We start from the raw sequence: 9,746 nt of genomic DNA on the forward strand, positions 1-9,746 counted from the left end.
TTTTTTTTTTTTTTTTTTTTCCCTTCCTCTTTGGATATCTCAGGGAGCAAAAATTGGTGATCTATCTGTAACAATTGCTCTGGTTGAGAATTATCATCTTCCACCAGAAGCAATGTCATCAATCCTGGTAATTCTGCCTTGTTTATCATTATCAAATGTCTTGTGTGTATGCATTGTCGATGCTCGAGTTTATGCACGTAAGCGAATTACGTGTTTTGGTCATTGCGAGTTCTTGAAATCATTTGGTTCAAAATTCTTCATGCTATTATCAGCTTCTTCAGCTGTTTGAAAAGGTTTTGAATTCTTGAGGATCTTAGTGAAATCAAGTAGCTGTTTTTGTCTAGAAAGAGGGATTTCAGACTACTTACACTTTCTTAAATGTAATGATCTTTTGAAGGATAAAAGGCAAACTGTTACTGGGAATGCTCCGAATCAGGCAGAAGACGTCGTAAGTACAATGCTTGCTAAGGGCTTCATCTTGGGGAAGGATGCTGTCAACAAGGCAAAAGCGTTCGATGAACGGCACCAGTTGACATCGAATGCTTCTGCGACTGTCACGTCCATAGATCGCAAGATGGGCATAACAGAGAAGATAACTGCAGGCACAGCAGTAGTAAATGAAAAGGTCAGGGAGATGGATGAAAAGTTCCAGGTTTCTGAAAAGACGAAATCCGCTCTCGCAGTGGCCGAGCAGAAGGCAAGCAGTGCAGGAACTGCGCTCATGAGTAACTATTATGTGTTTACTGGAGCAGCATGGTTTTCAAATGCAGTAACTGCTGTTACAAAGGCTGCTGAGGAAGTGACTCAGATGACCAAGGCAAAAGTCGAGAAAGCCGAGGAGGAGAAAAAGGAGAGTATATACCGCGAAAGAACTGGGATCATCAACAACTTCGCCGAGCTCCATCTCGACGAGCCATTACCAGGGGAGCCTGCTATTGTTCCAGTTAATTCAGCTGATAGATAAACAGTAAGTTGTGCATCATATTCATGAAAGCAGAAATCCTACACTTGTGAATTACTTTGCTTACCCATTTTGCTGTATGATATACATTTCATCTAGATGTTGAAATGTTGCGACATTTTTTTGAGTACAAAAAAATTACTTTTTGGATGCTTGATTGTATACCGTTTCACTTAACTAATGTAATTTGTAATTTACAAATATAGATTATTGTCTCGTTTTCTTTTACCGTTTCTTTTGATTTTAGGGTAATATGAATTGGCATATTTGCAAACGTAGAACATAAATTGATTTGTGAAGAATATCACTACTTTTGTTGTCTATTTCATCTCATCCCAGATTTTTCTGTAATAAGCAATAAGCCAACTAAAGCTTCTAAAACACAAACAAACCTAATAAGATGGCAAAACTAGTAGAGTTTAAGTATGCTTAGCAGTGACATCTAAACTTGATCGTAATCATTTACATTTTAACGCCAATCACTTGGGTATTAAAAATCTCATCGTACCGAGTCATATCTCTGAGTATCAAATGCATACAAGTTGTAATTCAACACTAAATACAAACGATACTGATGAATTATTGAAGCATGTAGATGAAATTCAAATGCTAATTGGTATAAACTTGAGTAGGTCTTAATATGATTCTCGTATAAAAATTTGAGAAAAACTTATCGGACCTTTAGGCCAAAGAGGATTTTTGGCAATCCATCATATACTTTTCATTCTATTGGTGAAAGAATAGAATCGAATGTCTTACCGATAGCCAGGTCAGGGAGAGATGCTGACCCTCACTAGCTGTTCAGGTTGGTATTAGTGGTCAGGAAGGAAGATTTAATTTCTGTTAGGATATGATGCTTGCATCATACAAACTTCAATAGCCACTCCAAACTCTGTTAAATTTAATACAGCATCAGAAACTTTTGCTCATGTTGACTTAAAAGTGAATCCATGGAATCAAGTTCAATGCAATGATATAGTTTTTTTAAAAAAAGTTTTTGCAAATCCTGTCTAGTTGACTGTTTATACCTCGATACATTCGGGAAGATCATCACTTTCTGTTCTGACATGCGTCTGCAAAACCACAAAATGCACCAAATATTATGAGATAGATGCATAGAGTCTAATAAAAGGGTCCTTTCCATTATTCTAGAACTCGAGAAAAATTGCAAAGTAGTAATTCTCGAAAGATTTCCAAAACAAAACTGTGATAGTTTTGTCAATGTGATCAATAGGTTTGTGAGTTCAGAACACACAAAATGAATAAGAAAATAAATTATTTTTAAAAAGAACCATATGTACCTTTGACCAAAAAGAGTGGATTCAATATACTTTCAATTTTGTTCAGAAAAGGGAAAAAAAAATATGGAGTTTTTCAAGAACCAGATTCACTAGGACGAGATATTCTTCAAGCCAGTATGAAATATGCACGAGATTAACAGCAGAAATTTTACCGACATAAATTTAATATGCATTCGAAACAAATATGAAAATTTTAAATATGTACTAGTTGGATGTAGATTATGCTGTTTTTGTAAAAATTTAAATTTTCTACTTCTAGATTTGAAAACAAATACTTGTATTATTATTCTATTAGGTATATAAATAGATAAAGTGAATTTCTCTAGCAGGTATTTGAATTTTAACCTCGATGACTCGTTGATTTGGTAAATCTTGTGTTTCTCCGAAGGATGCCAGGAGGACAACCGCAGCTGCAATAGTTGAAGGGAAATAACAAAATTGGACTTGATCTGAAAGAACGAGCACTGCGAAGTTCTTAGCTCGATTCTCCAAATCTGAGTCCGCTCCAGCAGCTTTCAGGTAGAACCTAATATTATTTTCAAACACCCATTATCAAAATGCGATATTAGAGTATGTTATTCGCAGTGGATTCAAATTGTAAGTGGGCGGAAGGAGAAAGAATGTCCCATAAATTGTTAAGTTAGTCGAAGGAAGATGTACCCCAAGAAGTTGTAAACAGTTGGCAGGAAACACTGGAACTTTAGGACTTCTTGAACAAGCCATTCCATGCCAACAACTTCAGATCTTCTATAGGTGTTGTCCCCTACATGGATGCTCCTTTGCTGCATCCTGAAATGCCGAAAATAAAACCGATCAATATGCTATAGCTTTTTCAATATATCCACCAAGCTCGAGACCCACTGGCTTGGATACCTTCTCAATTCTCAAGGCTCTATTTAATGAAACAGGCGATAAATTTAACATTTTGCATGTGAAGTACTAGTCAAAGATAAATGAAGACCTGATAAAAGCAAGTTTGAAGAAAGAAAATAGAAGAAAAGAATTGCTACAAAGCTGATTCACATTTGACTCGGCTCGGCTTAGAGCTCAGATCAGCATTTTATTGTCTGCGGTCTGACCATGTGATTGAAGTGTTTCACTATAAAATGTTTCCCTGTTGGGTCGGGTCTCTTCTGTGCACGAGTTGTTAACTTGAGAACTATAAGATACTAGTATTGCAATCTTGGATGGGTGGTGTGTATCGTCATTAGTAAATGGCTATTATTTGTTACATAGCGGCTGAAAAAGAACCTACAATATAATCACAATGTGACAACATTATTTTGTCCATGTGAACGCAAAGCTATCGGACCCGGAAATTTGAACTTAAGGAGGACATTCAAGACTATTAGATTCAATTACTTTACACTCTAGTACTAATTATCACACGACCTCAACTTACTCAATTTTACACTCGTAGATCTACAAAAGAAGACAAACACGCATACAGTTTGTTTCCAACCAATATTCATAAAAAAATAGACTAACGAAGTTAAAAACTTATAGTATATAGCAACTACACTTGTTAAAGTTAAAACTGAGATGCACACAAATAAACAAAGAAAAAGAAATTACCAGCTGTATGATTGATTTTCTTCAATTCTAGTGGCCAAAGTTAGACATGCTACGCCCAGAATTTGAAGGTGTCTTCCAGCTTTGAAGAATCCTTTGCTCAGAATCTGGTCGAGAAGGGTTACTCCTAAAAATGTCGTCTCCTGATGAAGTTTGGTATCTCTCGATCGCTACATCATTCAACAAAATAAAGCTACATAATGAAAAAAGTTTGACGAAATGATTGATGACAAGTCGACAAGTCCTAAGCATGAAAAGGAATTAAAAAATTATAAAGAATGCATTTCGTGGACTGGAACAGTTGATATGAAACTAAAGGATTCCTGAGAAAATCTCAACTTTCCCGTCCATGAACACAAATCTCGCTGCTACGAATATGCAAAATATTATCAAGATAAAAATAAACTGATAATGTAACCAAGCAGAAGTAAGAAATGAAATGAAAAATGGGCTAGACGCTGCGCAGTCCGTCAAACTTGACTGATTCTAGGCGCCAAAAGCGTTGGACGCGCGGCAAGCCTCATTCGTTAGAAAGTGCTTATTATAACTTGACGGTTCAACTATTTAACAGGAGCAAAATCATGAACAACTGGCTTTAAGTAGTGAAATATTATAGTACTTAGTAATTTTCACTGATAAATTACAGTTACGTTTAAACCAAAGAGGCGATAGGATTTGCATACATAAAAATACATTAGATGGTAGCAGTGAATATTGTGCCAATACCAGAAAAGTGCATTGTTGGATTAAGTTTCATATCAAATGAGGCAGAGAACTAATTTGATGACCTGTTAAGAATTAATTAGTCATTCAGTTGACACTGAAATATGACAGTGCCTCAAACGTACCTCTGTACAGTTACCAATGTCTCAGATTAGCAAGCTATTAACTTTTAAAATGGAATTTCTGTGCAATATCTTATGCTAATTAACGAATTATTGAGAGAAATGCGGTGGTTTCTAGTTCAAGGACTTACTTCAACTATCCATTGAACCATATTTGATCGTTGCTGGAGGATGAGATCGCCATAATCCGTCGTGGACCGGTACTCATCAACGTAGTCGCGAATAATCAATTGGCGTCTTTCTCTGTTTCTGAATATTTGATAGGTTTCTTCATCGTCCAATCCTTCCAATCTCAAAAACTAATTTTAAATAAATAAAAAAAATATGTAAGTTGTTTGATTAGCTGCAGGTTTGTTACCAATGAAACGCTAAGGAAGCATGAAATTGAAGTATTACCAAAGATTGATCTGCGTTCTCTTCTTCAATTGACGAGCTAGTTCTGATGTCTTCAGAGGCACACGATCTTAAAAAATCGCTTCTGAACTGCAGTAACATGCTAAATGCTGATGAAGGAGCTGCATCATCGTTTGATTTCTCTGAAAACTCGCTTCCGGATTCCAAGAAATTTGAAGGAGTGTAATCTGAGCAGTCCGTATCAGAAATCCCCATTAGAATAGTTGACTGAAGCTCGCGCAAGTCCTGGCTAGAGTATTCCGAAACGTCCTCGTAAGATAATTGCTCCGTGCAAGCAAGATCCGATTCAAACTTCAAGTTGTTAGGCCACTGTTCTATTGTCGAATCCGACTTCGAAATAGTGAAAGTTTCATTGACCTGATTCCTCGGTATCTCCGGTACCTGAAATTCCCACACTCTGTTCTCCTCAACCTCTAATCCTTTCTCTTCGAACGAACAGACGCTCTCGAAGATAGATTCAGCCCAAGACTCTACACAAGGAGAGAGTGGCACAGCTCCCTTTCCACAAAGCTTCGACGAGACATCAGCATCAGTCAGTTCGAACTTCAGAGCTCCATTTTCTGCTTGATCGGCTTGATCTTCATTTTCCTCTACGGTTCTCCTAAAACCACTCCTAATCTTCAACTTCGAGCTACTCCTTCCGAGAACAACAAAATCAACTCCAGAATTCGACTCCACGCAAGACGATTCAGAAACTTCGACGTTAGCCTCATTCCTTCCCTTCTTAACCTCACAATCCTCGTTAAAGCAATCTCTCGCTACTCCATTGGAAGCAGGATCCAAATTCACTTCAATAAACTCGGCACTCGAACCAAATCGCGTCTTCCGCAAATTCGTCCTCGCATTCACAGCACCACGCTCCAATTCAAAAACCGCATTGAGTTGACTAGAAACCTCACCTCCTCCTCCTCCCTGGAAGGAACCGCAGCTGGACTCAGCCGCAGCAACGGAAGAAGAAACAAGACCAACACTCGTACACGGAGCAGCCGAATCCGACTCCGGCAAGCAGAAAACAGGAGAAATCCGAGCGCGTCTCCGGCGAGGAAGCTGAGAACGAAGCTTCTTCTTGGGAGGACACTCCGATTGCGGTTTCGGCTTCGACCTTCGCTTCTTGGATTTCATCGCAAGGAGAAGGAGGCGGAGGCTATGCAGATGAGTTTGGTGATAGAAGCAGTTATGGAAGTTGTGAATTGGAATTTGGAAGTGAGTTAATGGAGTTCTGAGAGGCTCTTTAGTAATTATGTACAACACAAGTCTTTCTTCATGTGTATTCTGTTAGGAAGTCTGGCGTGTTTAGGATTTGAAGATGAGTGGGAGTACTTGATCTTGGTTATTAATTCATTATTAATTTCCAAATATTTTATTTATATTAGCTTCATTTTGAATATTTGGATACTAGTTTGTTATTAATCATATGATTGTTCTATATTATCTCAACACCATATCTACATCAATTAATTTATGATTTATTACTTAAATATCAATATAATGTATGTATATCATTTATACATTTGTTTCTATATTCAAATTAATTTGTGAGTTAAACTCTATTGAATGATTTAGACCAACAAAATGATAAATAACTAAATATTATTACACACAAAATTTTCGAATGATCTTGACAATTGTACTCTTGTGGCAGTAAAACAATGATTGTACGATACTTGTTCTAACTTGATGAATAACTCAGCTGCATAAAAATTGTAAGTCATGGACAATTCAGATGTATAATCGAACATCGGGCACATTTGAGAGAGTATTTTGGAAAACGTGAGGGAGGAAATGCTTTGAAAACAATTGGTAAGAAAGCAATGTTATGGGCTCAAAGCAAATGAGCAACAAAACAACCACAATTTTGATAGCACCCAGATATAAGGAATTGACGACGAGTCATATCCTCCATAGTACATTTTAGGGCATTTTAGTCTATTGGGTGTAAACATAATTTTGGTGAACAGTCGTGCACTGTCGTATTGACACAACATGAATAGTAAAAGTCTAGTTATACATGAAAGCAAGTAAAAGAGACTTTGAAACAGGACCACACGTCCTGGATAAACATGACTAAGATATTTGACACCCGACCATAGGCAACACATCTTGGACAAAAATGATCGTAACACAATTGGTCCGGTATGAGAATGAGAGGTGGAATTTGAACCAACAAAAATGAGCGTACTAAAATGTTTGCATTAAAAAAATATTTAGATAATGATTACTTGTAAAATTAATATTTCAATATCTCTAATTAAATCTTATTGTTTATAAAAAAAATTATGGAAAAAAATTGATATTTCCTTTATCCACATAAAAACGTTTATTTCAAGTCATAAATATATGAGTTGTTTAAAATATGTTTATTTAATTTTAAAATAAAAAAAAAAAAGAAAAAAAAGAAAACAGGATGAGATCAAAGATAATATAAAAAGAAGATAAGATTATATATTAGATTATTGATTGTTCGAAATACCTCTTGAATTTTCCTCATAAAATATATTTATTTAATTTTTTTTAATATTATGTAATATATTCTAAGAAAATAGGCACTTGAAGGCTTATCCTTTGTAAATAAAAGAAAATGAACATTTATATAAGAAGTCCGATATAGCCTTGTAGACTACAATGGGCCTATCACAATCTCAGTCATCGGCCCAATTATACTACAATGGGCCTAGCACAATCTCAGTCATCGGGCCAATTATACTACAATGGGCCTAGCACAATCTCAGTCATCAGCCCAAGTTTGAAAGTCCATTATTGTAAGGGATAAAAATGTAATTCCAAACTCCAATTCAAAATCCAGGCCTATATTAAAATTGTTGCATTTTAAGAAGCTTAGGGATAAGACGAATAAATTAATATTATTAAGGCATATAAAAATGATTGAATCAAAGCAATTAATCCGTATATAACCTTTTATTAATTAGAGCTCCTTGGGTTCCATTTAGGGGAACATCAATCATATCCCTTCATATGCAATGCTTAAAACTAAAATCATTCTCGAAACTTAGGGATAAACTAATTTTGCATATGAATTATAAATCTTTTCAATTAATATATGCATTCGTTTGTCTCAATTATTGTCGCTATTATTTAAAAATAAAAAATAGGGTTGTTAATGAGTAAATCAACGACGAGGATGATGCCACGTAAGGACTGAGCAGCATAATAACCATGGAGTGGCAGCACAGACAATTGCAACTTATTTAATCCAAAAACCTTATCCGGTTTAGTTGAGAAACGTGGTGCTGCCCGCTGGTTTTTTGGTTTATTTTCACTCCCATTTCTTCGTTATCCATTTTGCTGCATCGCTATCATAATTTTTATTTATTTATTTTCTCTCATGCGAAATTTAAAAATAAAATAAAATTAAAAATAATAGCTAAACTGAGAAGAGCGTGCCAGGTGTACCATCCTGTGCTTCGTGCTTATCCACGTCAGAAAACAAGACCCCAGTTTACGCATTAGATGGATTAAGTACATTATCCATGTTTTCAATTTATCCTCTTACTTGTAGAGCCCCCCCCCCACTGGGCTTACGTGGCATTTTCGGTCAATGTGACGTCCAGCTGGAGTCAGATGGGTGTGGCTGGCTGTTCCCAATCTCCGATGTACCCCTTTTTTTCTTTTTATTTGAATTTAAATTTTAAATAATTTACCCCCCGGTATTATTTTTTTAACCCCATCCATGTGACCCATATGAAAGGACCATCTCACGCCGGAGGAACGGAATGGCTTTATTTTATTTAATCCATAAAGTTTTGAGATATTGTAATTAATTATCTTATTACTATGCCACGTCAAATCATCACCCCTTGATATTATTTGTTTGGTTGCTCTATGCGTATAAGAATGTGATTTATTTGGAAATGTTAAATACATAGGTTGATTTTATAAAATATCCATAAATACTTATTTATTTTCTTTTTTATATATTAAAATTATTATAAATATAACAATATAAAAAACAATTACAAAGTTTAGTATTTTCTAAAAAAAATATTAACCACTTATTAACTCATTGACTCATCCTATGATTAGTATATTTTATTTTATCTAATCACAATGGTCGGGCATAAAAAATAATTTAGTAATCACTAATTAAATATATTATCAACTTTTTGTTATTAAAAAAAAATTGTTTGGACAGTATGTAATTTTAAAAAGGTTATTTAATAAATAAATAAAAATTTCACATATATAAACCAATTCATTCCAGGCGTGTTTCATTATAAAACAATAATATCACGCCGCGTTTAAAAAATATTAAAAAGTTACGTTAATACATTTCTTAACTTTTTTTTTAAGTTAAAATATAAAATTTTAAATATTACATTCATTCTTTACTTTTATTATATATAAAAAAATCAAAACAATTCTTACCGTAACGAAAATTATCTATTATTTACGACTTTTTTTTTACGTGAGAGGAGAGTATTTTTTATAATATTATAAAATAATAATTAATAGAAAATTTATAATATAAAACTGCCTCTGGTGCAACGCTCTTAAATAATTACTAGAAGGGAAAAAAGGGCTTCCAAGTGGGCCCTACTCACCAGTTCAATGCTCGTGGCATTGGCAACAATAACAATGGCAATAGCGGACTCACCAACGGAGCAAAAAAAAAAAAAAAAAAAAAAAAAAAAAAAA

At 34.9% G+C, this 9,746-nt stretch overlaps 2 protein-coding genes across 4 annotated transcripts in view; one reads left to right on the top strand and one right to left on the bottom strand.

Moving 5' to 3' along the window:
• Positions 1-1,189, top strand: part of LOC111446898 (binding partner of ACD11 1-like) — a 3,467-nt gene extending 2,278 nt beyond the window's left edge. For 2 of the 3 annotated variants that reach the window (XM_023085819.1, XM_023085818.1), the window contains 2 exons: positions 44-127; positions 398-1,189. In XM_023085819.1, coding sequence (XP_022941587.1) covers positions 44-127; positions 398-964 — 651 coding nt within the window. In that variant the 3' untranslated portion in view covers positions 965-1,189. The remainder of the gene's footprint in view (positions 1-43; positions 128-397) is intronic. The other variant, XM_023085820.1, reaches the window with a different exon arrangement.
• Positions 1,190-1,708: 519 nt separating this feature from the next.
• Positions 1,709-6,269, bottom strand: LOC111447678 (cyclin-SDS-like). Its single transcript, XM_023086960.1, has 7 exons — positions 5,076-6,269; positions 4,811-4,978; positions 3,838-4,004; positions 2,923-3,051; positions 2,608-2,788; positions 1,990-2,034; positions 1,709-1,853 (listed from the first exon to the last, which is right to left on the bottom strand). Exons 1-7 carry the CDS (start codon positions 6,213-6,215, stop codon positions 1,824-1,826), a joined length of 1,860 nt encoding a protein of 619 aa, XP_022942728.1. The 5' UTR covers positions 6,216-6,269; the 3' UTR covers positions 1,709-1,823.
• Between the last annotated feature and the right edge of the window lie 3,477 nt (positions 6,270-9,746).

The sequence above is a fragment of the Cucurbita moschata genome, unplaced genomic scaffold (genome assembly GCF_002738365.1).
Source record: "Cucurbita moschata cultivar Rifu unplaced genomic scaffold, Cmos_1.0 Cmo_Scf00009, whole genome shotgun sequence".
NCBI lineage: Eukaryota > Viridiplantae > Streptophyta > Magnoliopsida > Cucurbitales > Cucurbitaceae > Cucurbita > Cucurbita moschata.

Coding starts and splice junctions, on each gene's coding strand:
- LOC111447678 (XM_023086960.1), bottom strand. CDS start 6,215: ATGAAATCCAAGAAGCGAAGGTCGAAGCCGAAACCGCAATCGGAGTGT. Junction 4,005..4,810: donor TGGTTCAATGGATAGTTGAA/GTAAGTCCTTGA, acceptor TGAATGATGTAG/CGATCGAGAGATACCAAACT. Junction 2,035..2,607: donor CAAATCAACGAGTCATCGAG/GTTAAAATTCAA, acceptor GTGGTTTTGCAG/ACGCATGTCAGAACAGAAAG.